General features: G+C 35.0%; 1 protein-coding gene across 1 annotated transcript in view; it reads right to left on the bottom strand.

Moving 5' to 3' along the window:
• LOC149083954 (transforming growth factor-beta-induced protein ig-h3-like) overlaps window positions 1-12,071 on the bottom strand; it is a 70,155-nt gene extending 58,084 nt beyond the window's left edge. Inside the window, exon 1 of the mRNA XM_089234328.1 lies at window positions 11,843-12,071. Within this exon, the coding sequence (XP_089090454.1) occupies window positions 11,843-11,963 (121 nt within the window). The 5' untranslated portion in view covers window positions 11,964-12,071. The remainder of the gene's footprint in view (window positions 1-11,842) is intronic.
• Window positions 12,072-23,907: the final 11,836 nt, after the last annotated feature.

Raw genomic sequence — 23,907 nt, 5'->3', positions numbered from 1 at the left:
TCCCCGTTGATGAGAATTTTTCTATTAGTATTCTCATTCTTATTCTTCTTATTCTTATTTTTTATTTTTCTATTAAAAAAATCCTCTTGATGGGCAAAAAGTTTTTGCAAGTCGCATTCAAGTATACCAATTCCTTCAATTTCTGTGAATTTTTAAACTGTTTACGAATTTTCGGGACAACCTATACTTTCAGGTCTATCACATGAAAATTTACGTGTTGTCTCAAGTAGAATAGTTTTTATCGTTTGAATGGCATTTTCAGGACTTCCAAAGGACTTTTACTTACTTCATTCATCAAAAATAGTGTGACCCTTAAGTATACAAAGGCAACAAAAGATTTTCCTATCTTGTTGCTGCCATGGAGCCTATGACCTATGATCCATCAACCAAAACTAAGTAGTCTTGTAAATCAGCCGCAACCTTGAGGAATGACGTCTTTTTCTCCAATATCCATTTTCACAAATAACATTTTAAAAGAATAAAAGAGCTCCGCAATTTTTCTTTAGAATTGCGTTTTGATCTCCCTTGCGTTTTTAATATAATGTTATTCATGTATCTATTGTATTTGCACTTGTTTTTTTTCCTGTAATTTCGTTTTTGTTATCAAGGTTTTTACAGGAAAAACTGGATTTGTGTTCTTTTGTTTTAAGTAATTCTTGAAGAATTCGAATAAAGTATACAAATCGCATTTTTTCCTTTCGAAAATTTCTCTCTTTTTTTTAATAATTTGCGATAATTCAAAATTTTATTTTTGATTCATTTAAAAAAAAAATATATTTTGTTTCGTTTTGAAAATACTTTGCATTCACTTGATTTGTTTAAAATTTTAGTTTCCGTTTCTTCATTTTAAGGTTTTTTTGGATAGAAGTTAAAGTATTTTGTTATATCTTTTTAATATTTCAAAATCAAAAATTGAATATATATATTTATTTTTTTCTATTCCTATACTTTTAAAATATAAGAAATACTATATTTTAGCAAAATATATTTTTTTGTATCTTTCAAGTTTTTCTAGATTTTTAGAAAACTTTTCTACAATTTGTATGTTGTATTTTTTGATCTGAAAAATCTCCATTTTATGAATATTTTTCAATATTCAAAATTTTAATTTCGTTTCCTTTTTATTTCAAATTTTTAAAAAAAAAAATTGCCAACATTTTTAATACTTCAAGATCAAAAATTGAATATTTATTTATATTCTTCTGAAATTTAACTGCATAAACTTTTACCGAAACCCAGACTTTTAAAATACTGTATTTTCCCTAAATAATTTTTCCCTAGATTTTTAGAAAAAATTTTAAACAATATTTTTTATATTTTTTAAATTCCAAAATTTCCTAATTTATAAATATCTTGTAATCTTTTTATTCAAATTTTTGTTTCTCTTGCATTTCTAGATTTTTAAATCATAATTTTTTGGTTGTTGTTCACATTTTTAATAATTCAAAATCACAAATCGAAATTTTATTCGATTATTATATTTTTTTTAATTAAATTTTTAATTATTATATTTTTTCGTGCTTTTTTTTAATTTAACTAAAACTTTAATTTAAACCTATATTTTTACGCTACTATATTTTTCATGAATAATTATTTTTCTTTTGTGCTCAAAATTTTTAGTAAAATTTTCTACGATTGATTTTGTTAATTTTTAAATTCAAAATTTTTCCATTTTATGAATACCGTGAGGTTTTTTAATTCGAAAAAAATTTTAGTTCTTTTTCATATCTAGATTTTTAAATGAAAAATACGAATTTTTGTTTAGATGTTTTGATATTTTAAAATCAAAAGATAGAATATTTATTAATATTCTTTTAAAATCTAACAATTTTTATCTGTACCTATATTTTTAAACAACTTTATTTTCGTTAAACAAATATTTTTCGTTTGTGTTCTTCAAGTTTTTTAAAATTTTTATAAAAAATTTCTACAAGTGTACGTTTCGTTAACTTTTAAATTCAAACTTTTCTCATTTCGAAAATATCGTGTGATTTTTTTTTTCATTTGAAGATTTTTAAATGCAAAATGCGTTTTTCTATGTACTTTTTTTATATTTTTAAATGAAAAAGTTTTTGTTGACATTAGTTCATTACATTTTGTTTACAATGTTTCAAAATAAAAAAAATTGAATATTTATTTACACATTTTTCAAATTATTTAAAAAAATTTAATTACATTTTTTTAATTCAAACTAAAATTTTTACCTATATATATATATATATATATATATATATATATACCTCTATTTTTCTTAAGTAATTACATTTTTGTATCATTAAAAATTTATCAGTCATTATATATATTTCTCTTCCCACTTTATGAGTATATTGCAATCTTTTTTAGTCATATATATATATATATAATTATAGTTTTGATTTATTTTTCATTTCTACAATTTTAAATCAGGAATACAAATTTCTGTGTATATTTTTTTAAATATTTCAAAATCAATAATTGAACATTTATATTCTTTACAATTTATGCATATCTATATAAATATATTTTTTGCATTTTTAATGCTTGTCTAGATTTTTAGAAAAATTCCAATATTAATTTTTGACAAAGATCATTTTAAGAATGTCTTGCAATCGATTTCATTCAGAATTTTAGATTCGGTTTTCATATTATTAAATCAAAAATACAATTTTTTTTTTATATTCTACAATGTTCAAAAATCAAAAATTGATCATTTACATTTTTTAGAATTTACTATTTTAAAATTTTATCTTTATATATCTAAAATTTTATATAAACTCTATATACTTTTCCTAAGTAATTAAAATTTTGTATTTTCAAATTTTATTAAGATTTATAAACAATTTTCTACAATTTATTTTTAATTTTTGGAATTTTTTGTTTTTTTAAATTATTATTATTTTTTATAAGTATTTTTCAATTCTCCGAATCTTTTTTGATAAATTATTTTTTTTTCTCCCAAATATATATTTTTTTTCTCTGGATAAATGAAATTTCAGATTTTCAAACAAAACTTCTTGCAGATTCTTTTCCCAATTTTATCCACATCATTGTACAGTTAAGATAATAATGTGTGTGTGTTTTGTAGAGCAACAGCAAACTGCGTTCAAATCTTAGATATTTACTATTTTGCAATTTTACTTCACATTTTATAGCTGCTCTCATAAAAAAATTAATTAGAGATAATTTAAGCAAATGTAATGTTATCTTTTTCATTTTGTAAATAAATTTTCAACATCATACCCTTTGTTCGAAAAAAGCGTGTTTGTACATCACACCCTCTATGGTTCACGGATAGCGTGCGGAACCTTTATCTTGAAAAGAAAAGAGCATTCAGGGAGTATAAAAGTGGACGAGGTGACCTATCATTGTTTACTGATAAAAGAAGACTGTTGAAGAAAGCGATAAGGGATAGTAAAAAGCAAGTTGAATCTAGGTTGGCAGATAACATTGGCTCTGACCCAAAATCATTTTTTCGATACGTCAATAATGGATGTAAGGGGACAGTTGGCCCCCTCTCGATAGGAGGCTCAAAAGTAGAGAGCAATGTAGGCATGTGTAGTGCTTTCAATGACTTTTTCGCGTCGGTTTTTAATGGAGATAATGATATTCGATATACGGGTGTTGCATGGGGTAATAAAACGCTCAACGATATTCAAGTGGAAGACGTGGAGGTCCTAAATCTTCTAAGAAATGTATGTGCAAGCAAAGCACCAGGACCAGATGATATCTATCCCAGGGTTCTCAGGGAAGGTGCTAATGAATTGTTGGGGCCAGTCGCACAGATATACAGGAGTAGTGTTGCTGAGGGTATCGTCCCGAGAGATTGGAAACTGGCTAACGTTGTTCCTATATTTAAGAAGGGTAGTAGAGAAGTGGTGTCTAATTATCGTCCAGTGAGTTTGACGAGCTCCCTCTCGAAAATTTTGGAAATTATCATCAAAAGGCAGTTTGTGAAGTGGATAGACGAGAATAATGTATTGTCGGATAATCAGCATGGGTTCAGGAAGGGGAAGTCATGTGTAACTAACCTCCTTTGCTTCTATGATTACGTGACTAAGGCTTTGGGTAAGAGCAAAAATGTCGACGTTGTTTACCTTGATTTCCAGAAGGCATTCGATCGGGTCCAACATGGCAAACTCTTGAAGCGTTTACACGAGATTGGAATAGGGGGCAACTTGCTGAATTGGATAGAATCGTGGTTAAGAGATAGGTCGCAACGAGTTATGGTGAACGGGGAATTCTCTGGTTGGACAGACGTCACAAGTGGAGTTCCTCAGGGAAGTGTCCTTGGCCCCATACTTTTTTCACTTTTTATCGACAAACTCGATCAGGGTATCGATGGAATTACTAGCAAATTCGCAGATGATGTGAAGCTAATGGGGGTAATCGGAAATGAAAGCGATAGGGAGTTGCTCCAGACCAACTTAAACAAGATTGCAGCATGGGCAAATGAATGGAGCATGACGTTTAGCGTAGATAAGTGCATGGTCGCTCATTTTGGTTCGAACAACCCACGGTTCTCTTACGAGTTGAATGGTGTCACTATCCCGGATGCAACTAGAGTCACCGATTTGGGAATTCTCATTGACGATCGACTTAAGTTTTCTGAACATTGTTCAGCGGTTGTCAAAAAAGCGAATAGAATGCTTGGTCTCATTTTCAAAAAGGTCTCTTCGCGTTCTCCTAAAGTCATTCTTCCGCTTTTTCGAGGCTTAGTTCGTCCTGGACTGGAGTATGCTGTAAGGTTTTGGAGACCATACCTACAGAGGGACATAGACTTGGTTGAAGGGGTGCAGAGAAGAGCTACGCGTGTCCTTATTGGCACACAGGGCTTGAGTTATGAAGAAAGACTTCATTTTTTGAATATGTTTACATTGGATGAACGCAGGTGTCGAGGAGATATGATCGAAGTGTTCAAAATTTTCAATGGGATGGATAGGATGGACCATGAACTTTTAGTACACCGCCAATCGACTGCTTTTACAAGGGGACACCAGTATCGATTGGTGAGGGACAATGCAAGGTTATGGTGTCGCAGGGAATTTTTCTCCAATAGGGTTGTTAATAAATGGAATAGCTAACCTCCGGGGGTAGTAAATTGTAACACAATTGACACGTTTAAAAAGAAATACGATAAACATGTTGGGGTAAATCGAGAAGCTATCCATTCTTAGAATAAGACAACCATAAGTATTCTTTATGGGCATTGTATAATATTTTATCAGGTGTATATATTGTTTGTAATTTGTGTTAATTGCATTTTTAATTGGGTTGCTGTATTTTTGAAACATATGACAACCATATTTTTATGGGCATCTTTTTATCAGCCACCTCGTTGGGCATTTTGCCTGTTGTGGCGTTGTATTTGTATTTGTATTTGTATTTGTATCAATTTCAATACTAATTTTTTCATTTCCTCGTTTCTAAATGAAAGTTTGTGTGCGCTTGAAATTGTATATTAGGTTTCTGTTAAAGATTTTTTTTATACAAATACAAAAACAACGCCACAACAGGCAAAATGCCCAAAGAGGTGGCTGAGAAAAAGATGCCCATAACAAATATGGATGTCATATATTTCAAACATGCAGCAACCCAATTAAAAATGGAATTACAAACAATATTATATACGTGATGAAATATTACAAAATGTAAAGTGTAAATAAAGCCGGAAATATTATTATATGTGGCAGTTTTCAATATTTTTTTTTTCCATTTTTAGCAAAAATGGAAGCGTCAATTTATATTTTTCGAACATTTATTTAAAAAAAAAAAGAAATTGCATCGATAGTTTCCATTATAAGAGAACTTTGACCAACTGATAGTTTTGAATGTGTTTTTTTTTTGTTTCTTATCTTTCTACGTGTTGAAAGAAAAATGATCATAATATCCGGATAGAAAAATTCCATTTTCTTTCCAATTACTTGAGATTTCCACCATAATTTCGCAACATGTTATCTGTTAAGTCATTCATTTTCTTTATAATTTGAGAAATACTGCTTTAGATTCATGTTCACGATTGAAGACATGAAATTAAATGAATCATGAGGTCTTGGTGTTCCGCATACCAACATTATAATTTTCTATATCTCATTATATTCTGGATCAATCAACACGCAGTCGTATAATCTTTCGAGAGAAAAAACAAAACAAAAATACAGAAACCTATAATCTTCATCAATTTAATTAAAAAATATAGAACGATTCGTTAATTCTCCTTGACGCATTTTATTGGAGAACCGTTGATCCTAAAGCCATACTTCCAATTAGAAAAAGTATCCGAATACCGTACAGACTTCAAATACGTTATTCATGTTGCAAGGGGTGTATCAGCGGCGTACGCAGGACCGACCTTTGAAGGGACACAAAAGGTTTGATAAGGCGCAATAATTTTCTTCCCGAGAAATTTCTAGTTACCACCCTTCAAAAACCAATTAAATTAACAGAAATTGGTTATTATAGCATATAAAAATATTTCCTTTCGATATTTCAAATTTTCTCTCACCGAAATATGTTTTTAATTTTCGGTAGGCTTGCGGGGAACACGGGTTCCCTAAGAACCTTGGAAATATACCTCTAGGATCGACTGTTCGCCAGTAAAATGCAGCCAAAGGAATTAAGAAATCGCCATGAAAATTAAAAATAAGGGAGTAAGTTATATGGGGCCCCTCCGGGGCAAATATGATTCACCATACGGGGTTCCCCGGAGGGAGCATTTATTTTCTCAATGTGTAAAAAAAAATTATATATACATCCTATCCATGGGAGCACCATTAACATCTCGCGAGCCATAATTTGGTGCCCCTGATGCTCACAATAAGTATTTTACAATAAAGAAAAAGATTAGCATATTATTACATTGGCATATTGTCAGCAAATTATTGCATTTGCATATTGTCAGCAAATTATTGCATTTGCATATTGTCAGCAAATTATTGCATTTGCATATTGTCAGCAAATTATTGCATTTGCATATTGTCAGCAAATTATTGCATTTGCATATTGTCAGTGTATTATTACAAATGAATTATGTATGTAGTTACGAATTATGTATATAATGTTCTAAAAACATTTTTCTATTATTTGCTTTATAAGAGATCCAGTTTCTTTTTGTTATTTATTTCCACGTGTCTCTCAATGGGAACTATGATCATGTGGTTCACGTCTGTGAATACTTTGTAAGGGGTCCGCGGGATCGTTCGTTTTCTACTATTGCATGAAGAGCACAATTAGTGCTGTGAAATTGATATTTATTCAACTATTTATGGTATGCAAATTATATAAAAAAACAATATATATTCTGGATTTTATGAAGAGGTGGCGTGTAAATTGACCTTCCTTACAAGGGATCTGGGATGTCTTGACCTTCACTGAATGGGTTCCGCGACATCAAAAAGGTTAGGAAACACAGTATTGAGCTATATCTTGACGGCTATTTCTTGCATGCTTCTCACCGGGATGATACACAGACCTTTAAAACCAATTATTGACGCCAGTAGGGAGCTTGAACATTTTTCGGCGCAGCACAAAAATATTATCTTGCGACTTTTTAAACAAACTACAATTATGCAAGCTCCTTCCCTCAGAAAGAGAAGGCTAAAAGAGCAACAGCTTCCAGAATGGCTATCTTAACAGCATCATGGGCTTCTGGGCGAAAAGATACGTGGGGGGGGGGGGGGGGCTCTCCACAGTGACGAAGTATTAAACAACATAATTTAAAATTTTGTAAATTTTATATATTTATTTTGCATATGTTTTGTCGCAATGCAATGAGACCCTCTATGCAATTTCAATTATTTGGCTGTGCCGGTTTGGGCCTGTTAGTTAAGACGGACTTTCCTTTGAGAGGATTGGATATCGATTTTTTTTCCTGCTCTGTAAATTCAATAGAAAATCATTAGGGGCCAGTAAAAATGCTGATTCATAGCGAGGAGGGCCGGCACCGAAAAGCCATAACCAACTTCTTAACATGAATTTCTTAACACTTTAATTGACATTGGAAAAATCACTGAATCCCGGGTAAATGACATGTGTTTTTTTTATGATGTGGTTTTTAGACGTCGCTTCAGTTTTCAGCCGGTACTATGTATTCCAGGGATCAGCCGGGATGTACTTCATTGAAAAATTAGCTTTAGAAAATATCTGTGCTTGTCATTTTTAAACTAAAATGCTTTCAAGAAGAGCGAGATATCTCGTCAATGCCGGTGAGGGGGTTAATAAGCAGTAAGAATTAACTATTTGTGACAATACATGTATACTAGAGTATGAATGATAAAGTTTTAAGCAGATCAAATTAAAATGAAATTTTTAATCAGAGAATTTTATTACCAGTTTATGGTCCATGTACAAAAAACCAATAAAATGACAGTTCGTATAATCACGAGGAAAATTTGTTCCTCACTATAACGGACTTCTCGTTATAAACGAATTCTAATTTTTTGCTCTGTCAGGTTATAAAATTGTAGAAAATTGCTATTTTATCTGTATTTTAAGACACCTTTTAGATCACTTCATTCAAATATTAACCGTATGAACGGTACTCGATATTTGGTTTCACAACAGTTAATTTGGTAAAATATTTTGGCATTGAATTTCGTATTATCAAAACTGTTTAGTCGGCATACTGAGCAATTAAAAGTGTCAATTATCATATCACTGCTAACTTCCATGGCTGCGTGGACTCGTTAACATTTACCCGCTAATCGGAAAGTTTTTTTTTTAGCACGATTTTTTCAGTCATTTGGAAACGATTTCAAACTGCAAGTTCTGGTGTCTTAGACACTGGGAGTGACAAAAGTCCAATGAAATCATCACTAGAACCCGGAAGTTCAGACAAAATGCTATAAATGTCTTTGTCTATTTTCTAAATTTTTTAGTAAAAATGCCTTTTTTGATATTTTCGAAGTCTATCACCGCCTATAGTGAAAAGTAGAGGAAGTTAAGAAATTTTTGTTTCTCAACATGCTTCTTACATGTCTTGCTCAGGCATTGGACTGCGTTGTATGTGTATAGCCGACCGATGATTGTCCTAAGAGGTCATGACGGGGAAGGAGCAGACAGGGCTCTGGGACCCATGTTGTTTTGATTTGATTTTTTTTTTTGTACCATAAATTCATTGCAAACAACCATGGCTATTTATTAAACCTACATATTTAGTATTCGATTAAATTGACCAGAGTCGCCCCCAAGGGGTGTGTGACATATGCGGTCACTCAGGGTAATGCGTTTGAAAGAGTCCCGCATACGTGGTAATACATATTTCATAAAAATAGAACAAGATAGCCATGCTTCAACTATAGAAATGATAATGATTACTCCAAATAATACAACAAATAAACGAGAATTAAATTATTCGCGAATTTTCTCTATTGGCTCCGCGTCTGGTAATAGTGGCCCTGGAACTGGCCTAATCCCGAGGGTCGACTAACATTTTATTTTGGGCTTGAAATCAATTTAACTCGGAAAAATATAATGCAGTTATTGTAAACTATAATTAAAACAATTAACGGATTAAGTGCAACCAATTTTTGAGCTAGTTTTTGGACCCTTAATACCTTTGTTTTCACAGTAATTTTTTCTTCCTCCCAAAAATTATAAACGCCTTTTTTTAGTGCCTATTTTAGGCATTTTTAGTGCCTTAACTTCCAGGCTCTAATCATTACATATCCCATGTGCATAGTGGGGAAGCCCAAAGACAAGAAGAGGAGGTAAAAAGATATGACTTTTCTTTGTTCAGTCTTTGTTTGAAACACCTCAAAGTAATTTTTACGAGGATCATGTGCCAAGATATGAGTCTTCATGTTCAATTCCTGATGAGGGGGGGGGGGGGCACTAGCATTTTTAGGAGAATTCTTTTAGTATTATAGCAAATGCTTCCTAATTTTCAACTCACTATAACTGAATATTTTTTTGCTTCTTTAAATTAGCTTTTTGGCAATGACTTGCAAATCACTCGTTATAAGCCGTAAGGTTATAACGGACTTCTACTGTATTTTACGGCTCTATGTGGCTTCCGGACTTGACTGCAGGGCCGTCTAAACGAGTTCGGAGATTTTACTGCACAAGCATGTTTGGAGCCTCCACGTTCAATTTATGTTTGAAAATCTTGTACATTTTTTGTATGTGAAGAATTCAATAATTTTGGGGAAGGGACATTTGTCTTTAGGCTGCGCGTTAAGATTGCTAGGTTAATGATTATTAACCGCGTGCATTATTTTAGCTGAATGAACATACTTTGTGTACACACTCTGCATACTTGCATTACAAAAAAAAATTTTATAGACATGATCCCACTCAAAAAACTACTAATGTAATAATTAATTTTCCCATTATTATTACTACTTATTTAAATCAACGCAAAAATTATACATACGGTAAACGTTCGTTATAACGAGTAGGGCTTATAACGAGAATCTCACTTTAACGACTGATTTGTAAGTGATTGTCAAATGTTAAACCTATGAAAAATACTCGGTTATAGAGAGTTTAAAACGCATTCGCTATAACGTCGAAAGAATTCTCAAAAACGCCGGTTTTTCCTTCAAGAATTGAACATGGTGACGCGTATCATGGCATATGCTTTTCGTAAAAATTACTCTGAGGTATTACGAACAAAAGATGGGCACAGAAAAGTCAAATTGTTTCAACCCCTTCTTCCTATTTTTTGGGCTTCCCACCATACACATGGTGGGTTATCTGATGATATTGTTAGACTTCCGTTTCTCCAAGTGACTAACAGACCACGGTACCGAAACTTACAACTCAGAGTCATTTCCGAATGACTGAAAAGTCGTGTAGAAAACTTTCCAATTAGTGAAAAAATGTTGATGAGTCCGTGAAGACATGGAAGTGAGCAGTGATGTAATAATTGAGACTTGATTGTTCAGTTGGCCGCCGACTAAATTGCTTTAATAATACGAAATTCAATGCAAAAATATCTTATCAAATTAACTGCTGTGAGACCAAAAATGAATTTCACATGCCTAGAGTTCTGTTCGTCCGTTAATATTAGAACGAAGTCATCTATAAAAGATGCTTTAATGCAGATAAAACAACAACTTTCTTCAATATTTTAACCTGACAAAAATCAAAATTCGCTTATAACGAGAAATTCGTAATAGCCACAATTTTGTTCGTGATTGTGAACGGTCGTTATTTATTATTATTATTATTATTATTGTATATCTACCATAGAACGGTTTGAAAAGTTCTTATTATAACCCTTATTTATTCTTATTTAAAGTTCGTATGTATTTTTTACAATATTATAACCTGACAGAGCAAAAAACGGAAATTCGCTTATAACGAGAAGTCCGTTATAGCCGCGATTCTCGTCGTGATTGTGAACCGTCCTTCTTATGGCCCTTTTTTTGCTTCTGAACCATAAAACGGTATTAAAATTGTTGGATTATAAATTTAATTTTAGCTCTTATATATGTGTATTATCTGAAATAGTTAATTCATTCCTCTCACCGGCATTGACAAGATAGATATCTTGCATTTTTAAACGTATTATAGAGAAATGACAAGCACAGATATTTTGTAAAGTCGATTTATCAATGGAATGCAATTTTCTATTCCTGCTTTCTCCTGCTGAAAACTGAAACTTACTTCTTAAGAAGAAAGACGTGGCATTAACGGGAGATTCGTTGATTTTTTCTGCTATTCCGGTTAAAGGGTTAAGAAACACTGCGTAAAATAGCAATTTTCTACAATTTTTTAACCTGACAGAGCAAAAAAAAATGTATATATTCCCTTATAATTTACCTTATTCCGTCATAGCGACAATTTTCCCTCTCGGTTTTGAACTGCCGTTATAACGGAATTTCATTGTTCTTTAATATTTTTTAATATATGTATTACTTACTTCTTCTTGCTGAAGGATCACGTGGACCAATGTGCCTGATTCTCACGATATTCGTAGCTGTGACGCTAGGAAAAAACACGATCACAACGCATGAATACGCAAGTAATAGAATGTTGTTCATGTTGACCCCAGCACAGACGGAAAAATTGCACGTGAAAAATGTGTATTGTCTCCAAAGAGAGAGAGAGAGAGAGAGAAAGAGACGACTTGTTTGTTCGGATGTTGGATAGGGAAATGAATCGAAGATAATAATATCATCTCGAAGGAGAAAAGTGAGGGCCCCGTGACGTCACGACGTTGCGACCTTGGTTACGTCATCAGGCCTTGAGGAAAGAAAGTCTTGTCTTGATGAATCTCATCATGTTTTTTGATGATGAGACTTTCACTTCTTTTTGTTTTGCATTCAATGGGTTACTTCCAAGGAGTTTTTGAGCCATAAAATGAGTCCGGAAAATGTTTCCTATCTGTAAGTTCAGTTTTTTTCGAATACACCAGTGTTTCCCAAAGTGGGCAATAGCGCCCCCCAGGATGGCGATGCAAAAGTCCGGGGGGGGGGCGGTAGAAGCTTTGAATTTAGTATAGGATCCTATGAGTTGACTTGAGGGGGCGATGAGAATGAAAAAAATTTCGAAGAAGCGGTGATGGAACAAAAAGTTTGGGAAACTTTAATACACGAACAGGGTGTCAAATAATTTCGTGAATAGTTTAGACATTCATAAAAATTGAAGGAATTGATATGTTTGAATGTGGTTTTTGCGAAAAAGTTATTCTGACGAAGGGGGATTTTCTTTGATACGGAAAAATAATTAGTTCTAATTTTTTGCGATAGAGGGCCAGGAAAATCAGCTTGGAAGGAGTGGTTGGTCTGTGTGTGTGTGTGAACCTTCCTTCAATCTCTTCTGTTCCTGAAACGTTCGTAAAGCGTCATCGGTCGATTCGTGGGTGAGGTAAAACAACTTCACACACAGTGATTTATTCACTAATGTCAACATCGCAATGAAAAGCTTATCGAATGCCAGTAACAGGGAAATTGCAAATAAGCAGTTAATCCTGCATTCTATAGGACTCTGGTGCTCACAATTCCGGCGATTTGCTTTTATGCAGTGCCATCTATCGAATTAAATTTTTTTCTGTACCAAAAAAAAAAGAGAAAAAAATACTACTTCACGAGAATAACTTTTGGCAAACTGCATTCGAATCCCGTTTTAACGAATTCCGTTATAGCGAAAAAATATTGTTTTATCGAACACTTTTCTAATACCCCAAATAAGTTTTCATACAAACAATGAAAAAAAACCCGAAATTCCGAATTCGAATTTCTGTGTTGGTTTTCTCAGTTTCGAAGCGGGGCCGTGAGCCTGCATAGGCCAACTCGGGCACGCTCCGGAGAGTTAATGCCTGTAAGGGAACCTATTCGATAATGAGAATTATTGCAGTATGGAAATTGGTACGCTGCTGTTTTTAGCTAGAGGAGAGGACCCTAGAACATCGTAGGAGTTTTTTTTTTTTAATGACTTTGAGGTGTGGTGAACATCCGGACTAAAATCTTTCTACATTTTATTAGCTTATAGGGCCACTCTTGAAGATCGGACCCCGTTATACCCAGAATAATTTCATCGTATGTGCAGAACAAGCTTATCACTGAATTATCAGTGAAATCACAGTGTTTGGCGGTCCAGGGATTTCAGTCAAACAGAAGGATTGCCGTGTGATTGCATGTGTCAATTTATAATTATTTTAGTTAAATTATCGGAATTTTATAGGACTACAAAAAATATTTTGGGCCGGGGTCTCCAAACTCGAAAACTGTGTAAGTCATTATTAATTTTGAAGATAGATGTCACCCCCAACTGATGTATATGTCAAGAGATAGGGAGAGAGAGACAGGGACTATTTGCAAACATTTTAAACAGGGCTGCCCTTACCAAACACGAGGCCCCTTGAGAAAATGATAGCGGGCCAAAGGAATCTCGATAATTTCAAGGACTCTCTTAGCTGCGATTTCAAAACTTTTGACGAGAAACGGCATACAAAGATTTGTATATTATTATAAATATATAGGAATGATGAAAAATATTCACAAAAAATATATATGGAAACAATAACATGTAAATTAACGCTAAAATTAATGAAAGGTTCTCAAATTGATGAAAGAAACAATTCCGAAACTAATGAAAATTAGGACTTAATAAACGAAATCATCTGAGACCTGATTAAAAAATAATTGAAACAAGTGGTTATCCAGCACCAATGAAAACTTAATAAATGAAAACCAGAAAATCTTGACAAAATTTAGGAATTAATGAAAGAAATAAAAAAATGCAAAATTCCAGAATTGATGAAAATGCAGAATAAATGAAAACAAAAAATTCCACAGTTGATGGAAAAATTCAGAATTGCTTAAAATTTAGCATTCTAAAATTGGTGAAAATTCTGAATTAATGAATGAATTCCGGAATTGATGAAAAAATAATTCCAGAAGTCCATAGTTTTGTGAAGCTCAGACACCTTGTTTACTACAAAAAGGTGCATTTCATGCATATTTTAATTTCTTTCACCGTAACTGCGGGGCTCCCAAAAACTCGGGGCCTTTTGCGACCATATTTGTCACATGCCTAACCTCCCCCCCTAAGGGCGGCTCTAATTTTACGTCTGTAGCATCCTCGAGATCGAGATTAAAATATTGAACATCTCGCGGCCATAGCCCCTCATAAGAGGCAAGCTGAGAGGGCTCTGGCCAAAGGATCTCAAAATTAACGTTATATATATTTTAAAATATTTTATCTTGTAAATTTATTAAAAATTAATATTGCCCGGACACTCTCTAAGTAAAAATAAAATCCCGGACGCTCTCTAAAGTACGTTGGGGGTGCCATGGTCACTCCAAATTGAAGTTATTCCTTGGTACGTCATCACGATGTTACCACTAGCACTGTAGACAGGCCAGAACCTTTTAACAACATCATGGGCCACCGGGCCAAGAGATGCTGCGGGGAACCCTTCCATATTTGAAGCACCTACCGACCAATTTCCTTTTCACTCTGAAAAGCATCATGGTTCTTGATCACATTAGCACGAGGACCCTGGGCAGTGTCCTGTTGGGCCCGCGCGTCAAGACAGGCTGCTTATATGTGGGCTGAAGTTTCGTCACCCGAAGAATCTGTAAGTCAAAGGGTGTCTTTGAAACGAAATAGGGACCCAGATATTTGAATATTTCTATTTAATATCACCAATGGAATCATGAATTTATCGTCTCCTCAGGAATTTATAAGTCCTTCCAGCTTAAACTAACCTCAAAAATATTTTTAAAAAACAGGTCACTGGGGAAATTCGTCACCCTTCAAATTTTTGCTCCCTGTGTACGGCGATGCAGGTAATTTTTAGCAAATGACCAAATTTATCACTAACATTTTTCTACTTCTACGACACAATTATAGTAAAACAGCAATTTGTCAATCGATTATAGGCTCCAAGAAAAATCATACTAGTCCTTTCCGGGTCGTCACGGGAGGGGTGTGTGTGGAAGAAACCCTGTAAATCAGGGGTGCACAACTTTTTTAGTCCGCGGGCCAGAAACTTGTGTATGTAGGATGACGATATGGCCTTTATTTTCCTATATATTCCCGTAATTTTGGCCGTTTCAAGATTTTTATATAAAATAATGTCCCGTTTTTTCCCTTATTTTCAACCAGTTTAATTCATTTTACCTTAGCCAATTTGTTTTTGCTATAATTGACAGTTTCACATCCCTCTGACAATTTTTTGACTGAAATTAGTGATAACCCGTATAGATACTGTAATGTATTTTATGGAGGAAATATGCATTTTTATCGTGTTGTATGGATGTATGCATGTTTATTTTCATGACATAAATTATGTTACGGTAATTATGAGTCTTACACAATCAATTAGTCATATATAAATATATTCACAACACATAGTTGACATATACTTTTTCTGATGCATTATTTGCCTTCGACAATTTTTTGGCTATAATTGATAGCTCTACTTGCATTTGACATTTTTTTGCATTGCATTGGCTGTAATTGGCACTTCACATGACTTTGATAATTTTTTTTAATGGGCAATTTTACTTGCCCCTGATAACTTTTTGGCTGTAATTAGCCACTTCAATTGCTTTTGAAAATTTTTTGGTCATAATTAGCGATATCCCGTATGAATCGCGTATTTTTATGAAGGAAATATGTATTTATCGTAGTGTATTATCTGCATTTAGCCCAGCGGGCCGAAGGTTGTGCACCCCTGCTGTAAATCATATCTACACGCAACATGGTCCCAGAACATACGGTCGCATACTTTCCTGCTCATGTCGGCGATCCCCACGGTCTATTAATCATATTGACTCACCACAACATCATCATCATGGGTTTTTCCCCATGAAAATCAATTCCTAATTTTCACACCACATCCTCAATGTTCATGTTATTTCTTGCGCGCTTCAGACGCACACAAATACTTCCTGTATGAACATTACGGTGACTTAATTTGAATACGCCGATGTTGTTATTGTGGTGGTGGCGGCGGCCGCGTAATGGAAGGAGCGGATGGTTCACCACTCGATTTAGAAAAGATTTAAAGACTCACCTTGAACTGTCAATGACGCTTTAACTGAGGGAAATAACTATTATAGGAAGGACGAAGATGTACGAGTAGTGAGTCGGCGTGGATTCAGTCATACCACAACAAGAAGAAGAAGAGACTCGTGTATTATAATTCCATGGTCAGCATATGTCTAATTGCCTTCTTCAAGTTCAGTGTTTCTACAGCGCGCTTGTTGTGCGTCTATGCGCCATGTTGAACATTTTTTTTTTCCCATCCACTCGAACCGGAAGCCTTGAAGGCATAAATGCTCAACCCGCCGGCCAAATGTGGCCTGCAGACACCTGATGTGGCCCGTGATCACAAACTTAATTTTGTAAAAATGAATTAAGTGGCACCTTTACTGATAAGTGATTAAGCACACTTGAGTGATTCGCGGTACAGTTCCAGATTATTTACACGGCCCGCAGCACATTTACGGATCACTTCAACAACCCACAGAATACTTACAGATCACTTGAGTAACCCAGTTCCAGATCACTTAAGCGGCCCGCAACACATTTACAAAAAAATCACTCTTTTATTAAAAATATATCTGCTCTCTCTCATTCTCTGTCGCCCGAGACCGTACCGTCACCATAAACATGTGAACTGAACTTATCGCTGACGGTACGGACTCGTTGCGGTGACGGTGCTCAGCCGCGGTTCGGAGATGTGTGAACGGCTGCATTACTTAGCAGTGCGCAATTCTTTTACCGAGTGATGACCTACACGTGTGTCGGCCGCGTTGCGGATATGTGTGTCCAGACCTTTAAAGATCTCTTACAAAACTTGAAAGGAACAACCAATAAGCCTATTGGTTACGTAGGCTCCAATGTAACCGATACGCTTATTTGTTGTATTTTGCAGGGTTTGTAAAATAATTTTTATAAAACTTTTATAGTGATATTCCGACCTTAGTCTGAAAATGTAATCTTTGAATGTGTTTTCTCATGATTTTTTTGTTTTTTTTTGCTTTTCACTTCATGGAAAAACTTATCAAAATATCTCAATGAAGCTTTCACACTGTATTTTAAACAGCTATTTTGCTGGCTGAGCAATGAGATAAGCGATATGTTTGAGACTTTTCTGATTTATACATTATTTTGAATTGAGAATATCAAGTATTTTTGAACAAAAATGTTAATTTTTCCCGTAAACAATCATATCTCAAAAAGTTTTCACAGTATTCTAAAACTTTAGAGTTAATTGCACAGAAAAATGTCTGAGCTGCAATCTGTGTGAAGAACTTGGTGACACAACCAGTAGTTGTTAGTGTAACATGTCTAGTAGAAGTACCGAAAATATACTAATGTTACATACATTGGCGTACGCATAGGAAGGTTTTGGGGTTCTAACCCCCCCCCCCCCCCAGAAGGAAAAAAATCTGAAACCCCCCTCGAGAAAATTCTGCGTATGCCTATGGTTGCATATAAAATTGGCAATAAATTTTATTTTGCTAAAATATTCAAGGAAATAACATTTACCCTCTGAATTTTGTGCCATATCCAAACCAAAATCACATTTGTTTTACCCAAAATGACCGTTTTTAACAAAAAAAGTACCCCGATTTCTAATTCTACCACAACAAGAAGAGACATCGTATATGTACATGTTATAATTCCATGGTCAACATACTCTCTGTCTAATTGTTTTTTTCAAGTTCGGTGTCTCTATATAGCGCGTGTATTGTCCGTCTATGCGCCACATGTGTTGAATCTTTATCCAACCGGAAGCCTCTAACAATAGTTCTGGCACGACTGCAGCATTTCTTGGTTTAACCGAGAGTTATATTAATCCCTATTCATAAGCCATAATTGGTTAAAGATCCGGTGATGATAATCTTCGATTATCTTTTAAGTAGATGTCGAATGCATCGCCGGACACACGTGGACAATCTCGCTCTCTATCAGCGTTGAATCAATTTATTATTGTTCTACTCCAAGCATGAAAAAATGATATCCTGTAGGCTACCTTATATTCTCAAGTGGGAAGCGTATAACCGGATGTTTTATTTATTTATTCAATATTGTTTGGCCGAGGCCTATACGGAAGGTATGTATGACGAAAATGACGATTGGTGATACAGGAAAATTCGGAAATCGTAGTATAATCTAGAATATTTGGTGGTAGGTTGTTCCAGTCGGTAATAGTTCTTGGGAAGAAGCTAAATTTGTTGCAATCTGAAGAAGCAAAGATGGGCTGTAATTTTTTGGGAATGGTTGAGTCTAACAGTGAGGGTTTAATTAGAATGTTGGAAGTGTCGATATTAAAAAACCCATGGAGGATTTTGAAAAGAAAAGTTAAACGAGAGATAAAGTCGGGTTTTCCTAGGAGCAGGTTTCCTCTGCCGCGCGCAACGTGATTCCCCCAGCGCGACACGCCGTCCACCCACCAATAAGAAAAGCAGTACGACTGTTTTCCTACAGAGCGTAATACGGCTCACGGCGGTGCTTTACGTCGGGCGTGGTTGGCGGACTGCTTCTGGAGGAGTCAAATGCGTCGTGCGCCGCGTGTTTTGCCGATGTTCTCTTCACTCTTGTGTTTTCTTTCCCTTCCCTTCAAACCGGAGCATGCAGACGACACAGAGTAGCTGATGCCAAGGCCATATATTATAATATAGCCGCCCTGATCTGATGCGCCACGCTAGGAAAACACAAACGCGTAGCGTAATTATGTAACACTTTTCTGCCAGCGCGAAATGGTCTAATTCGGTTCACGCGGCGCAAAAAACCTATTCCTAAGCAAACCCAGCTTAAGTCTAAGAAACAGGAAAACGGTTGGATATTGAGTTGGCGCTTGAGCTCCGATATGGAGACAGGCAAAGACCAACTGTTAAAAATGAAGCGAGTGGATCCTAAAATGAGCATGCATGGTGAGTCGAAATTCAACGGCACATTTTTATATAAAAATATTCAAAAAACCATATAATAGAGTCTGAGAGCATACGGCTTGCAGTAAAGTACTTGTCATGGTTACGGATCTTAATTTAATTAACAAACAGCTTCACAAGTACTACTCACAGATTCCACTCAAACGCAGTGATTCTTATCCAGGGGTCTTCGGAGAGATCTCCGGGGACCTCGTGAACTTGGATGAGAAAACAATTAACTTATTGATTTTACGTAATTACAGTATATGCCGAATGTTATTCTGTAAAAGTGTTCGTGGCTTTCATCTTATTAGAAAAGAAAGGGGTGTGTAATGAAGTTTTCAACGACACGGTCCCGCCCCCTGGACAGGGGCAATGGCTAAAATTAGCTATAGCGGATAGAGCCTGGGTCGTGTTTGGTTTGAAAGAAAAAAGAGAAAATAGAACCTCTTACATATAACGGACATTCGTGTTAGTTACACCTCCACTTACGGAGACTTTCTTGAATTACATCAACGAGACTGAATGTATCTTACTATCCAAATCCATTAACGGGCACTCCTCGTTAGAGGATAAAATTTTAGGTCCCATGGCTGTCCGTTATCGAGAGGTTCTACCGTGGGATACGACTTTGGAAGCGTTTGTGAAAAATGTGCTGTTTGAGACACTAAACACCAATAAGGCAACAGCTATGTTATGTATCGTTTGAATGAAAAATACCGAAGTTAATGAGCAAAAGGTGTGTGAATATGTTCCCTTTCGTTAGAAACGACCAACGTTACATTGTGATTTCGACCAAAAGTATTCTCCTTTGAATAAACCCTGTTGCACATAACGTGACGGAGCTCAATTCCAAAGATTCAGAAACCGTCAAAAAAGTGCATTTCGAAAAAAAGTGAAAATGTTCCCTTTTGAAAAAGAATTGGGGATAGGATGTGTGTGTCATAGACACGGCCTCAAGTTTTACGTGAATACGTTTTTTGTACCTTAAATAGCGTGATAGGTACTGACATAATGAAACTGTATCATATTGTAAATCTGCCTTGTATTTGGAATAGCTAACAAACGATGCCAATGTTGCCTATTTCCTTTGTGAACTGCTCGATATACAGCGTAAAACAATTTGTTTCCCAATCAGGGCAGCGGCTCTACTGCCCAGACATGAAGAGATATTGAAACCGGAGTGGTACCATTGAATGTACCTTTTACAATGTGTAGTGACGATAACATTGTTTTTGACTTGCGTACCTCCAACCAGTGCCGTCTTAACGGACGTCTTAACAAAAATGAGATTTGGTTGGAATTTTTTGGAATTTACCTTGTAGGGCCTCAAAAAAACCACTTGGCCCGGGGGCCCATGATGCTCTTAAGACGGCCCTGCCTCCAACGCAAGAGATATGAGCGTTTGAAGAACTTCGTCACGCAACTTTTTGCCAATGTTGTCAGTATAGTCGGATGATTTAAAAGACGTATTCACGTCAATAAGCTCCTCAATATTTCTTTCGAAAATATCCTTTCTAAACAAATAATGGTATTGAATATTCGATCTTTTCCCCCCCGATTCGATTGTCCCCGGAAGTATAATCTACATCGATTTATCTGGATTCATGATCAATAGGGGGACATTCTTTTCCGCGTTCAGTTCACCGACATTGGCCATGAATATTTATCGACGTACTTAAACCCCATCCAATTTAATGATCGAAATTTCCATCACCTTTTTTAAACAAAATTCAGATATAAAATTCCATTGTATGGAGTGAATCTATAATCACGCGAAACTGCTTCCTCCAGACATATGCATTTACATATTGTATAATTGAGGTGAGGTTCGTGGGAGGGGGGGGGGCATCCGGACATGTTGGACTGATTGATATTTGATGCATTTGTTCTGGTCCGTCGGCTTCCGGGACTCGTCCAAACACGAAAGACATCGACGAGGACGAAATAACAACAACAACAACATCAAGATGAGGATAATGAGGGCAATTCAGTTAATGATAATCTCCTTATGAAAGGTAAATGAAGAGTGGAATGACCTTCCCCCCGGTAACTAATGAGTTCAAATATAATAAGAGAAAGCTATTATATGTTAATTATTAACGGAAGCTAATTATATAGAGAAAAACTTCTTAAAAGTGATTCAAATTTTATACGATCTGATAATACGAGGTCGGTTCAAAAACTAGAAAGTTCCAAGATGAAAGTGTGATGTTGGGAATGGAGTGGAAACAAACGTGGGGGGTCAGTTTTATCTAGCGGTCATCACTCTAAGATCTCTAGTCTTTATGTGAGATAGGGTCACGAAAACAAATCTCAGAGACTTCCAAAATTTCAAGATGCTTCGGCAGGTTTTCAAAAGGGTTTTTGGTGTGCCTGGTCAATAATTTAAACGTAATCACCCCCTTAAAAAATTTTCTCATATTCAAGGTGTCCTATATGTTCATAAATAGTTGAAAATTTCATGAAAATTGAAGGAATTGCTGTACGGGTATCCCTCGCTCTACGCGGTTTCGCTGTAACGCGATTTCGAAAAGTTAATTTTACAAATTGCGACCCGCAAAATTTGGTTTGTAGTTTGATTTTAATCCTGAAAATGGGCTTTCAAATTAGAAATATGACATTGTGAAAATAGCAAAATTCATTGGATATGTTGATGTAGGTGGGACAATTAAATAAAATTTATTCATTTATTCCAGCGTTTCTCAACCTATGGACCAGAGGTAGTCCACACGACGAGACGATGGCATAGGTGGTCCGCAGGCAGAGTTGATAAAATTATTCATTCGTTGTAATTGATTTTGGTAATACCCATATGGGTTCAAATAAAATTGTACCTTCATACTTAGGTTCACCCACACGTCATCGAGGAGAATGCAGGAAATTACGGTCCTGAATATGGTATATGTCAATAAATTTTGCCGAAAATTGCAATTTATTGCTTGAAATGCAATTTGCCAATTACTGCTGAAATATATAGCTGAAGGGTGTAGGAAATAAAGGGCTGCCATAAATCGTAGTAAAGGAACATGTATTTCACGAAAAATATTCAAATGATCAGATGGACATATTTCATTGAGAAAAATAAAATTCGATAAACTGGGAACTTGAATAATAATCTGTAAGATACGGGACATCGCCAGTTGTCATATAAAAATCCTTGTCAAGAGGGTACCATCACCAATCGCAATTAAAATTTAAAAAAATTGAGGAAAAAAAAAACCCAAATTTTTTTGTTTTTGTGCAAGTATAGTTATCCTATATTGATGAATTTGATTAGTCTAACTCTTCCGGTTCTGAATCAACCAAGTTCGACTGCATATGAAATCAGCCAATCACTCCATTCACCAAAAAGTTTTAACGTCCCGGACCCACTGACACGGTTCTGGTAATGTTTGGGATGCTGGTAACGTTACACTGGTGGAATTTGACAGCTTCTCACATTTTGTAATTACCTCTTTGGCACACGGGTGTTATGTTTGCTGTCTTTATCTTTTGCTATATCGCTTATCGTTTGCTATATCTTTTTTTTTAATTCAATCTTCTCTCTTACGGAAATGAGTACCTTATCAAAAACGTCAAAGAGGGCCTAGAACCTACAAGACCCCATCAGTAGTCTCTATTCAGTGCGCAATATTTGTATGTAATTTTTTTAAATACAAATACAAGGCCACAACAGGCAAAATGCCCAACGAGATGGCTGAGAAAAAGATGCCCATAACAAGTATGGATGCCATATACAACTTTTACTACCAAAATACAGCAATCCAATTAAAAATCCAATCGAAAAAATTATAAACAATATATATATACATGGCAAAATATTATACAATGCCCATAATGTATTTATGGTTGTCTTATTCTAAGTATGGATAGTTTCTAGATATCGTATTGTTTTTTTAAATAATACTTGAGATATTTTTTCGCGACGTGTGCGCCGCGTTACACCAATATATGGCAACTGAAAAGATCATGTTCACGGATAAAGTATCTAGAATTATCCGTTTTTGACTTTCAAAGCTTCATTTGCCGGACATTCCCGGAAAACGGCAATTACGAGAGAAGCGCCCGATTTTCTTTCACCTTCACCTTGCTGTATTACACATAAATTTTTGCCGCTTTCAACACATATTATAAAAAAAATAATTTAAAAAATATTATAATATACTTACTTATAACATTAACAGTCAAGTCTGTTTTCCAGTAATGACAAAACTAAGTTTTAGTTAGCGACGAATAATAAATATAAGAATAATATTTAGGATTTGTGTGTGTTTCTTAAATTTTTAAAAATTCTAGTTCAAAAACACATTCGTTGATAGATGTCGCTGTTCAATGCACACCGTAGAAAAAGAAACATACATTCGTTTTCGTGTCGTTATTTAAACAAATTTAAGACCCTGGGATTCTATATACACTGGTGAAATAAATTAAGAGAATTTGCATATTTTATCGAATTTCATGAAAAGAACTAAACTGAATGTAAAACCACTGCTTCTAGACAAAAATGCAAATCTTGTACGTCAAATACGTAAACGTACACGTGTGTGTAGGTGGAGCCAGTAGAGAAACAGGCTTTATAAGCGCGCGTAAG

This window comes from Pholcus phalangioides, unplaced genomic scaffold (genome assembly GCF_987345545.1).
Source record: "Pholcus phalangioides strain wild (caught in Gottingen) unplaced genomic scaffold, Ppha-v1.0 ptg000008l_1, whole genome shotgun sequence".
Lineage (NCBI taxonomy): Eukaryota > Metazoa > Arthropoda > Arachnida > Araneae > Pholcidae > Pholcus > Pholcus phalangioides.
Note: the sequence above shows the minus strand (reverse complement) of the source record. Positions and strands in the feature narration are given on the sequence as shown.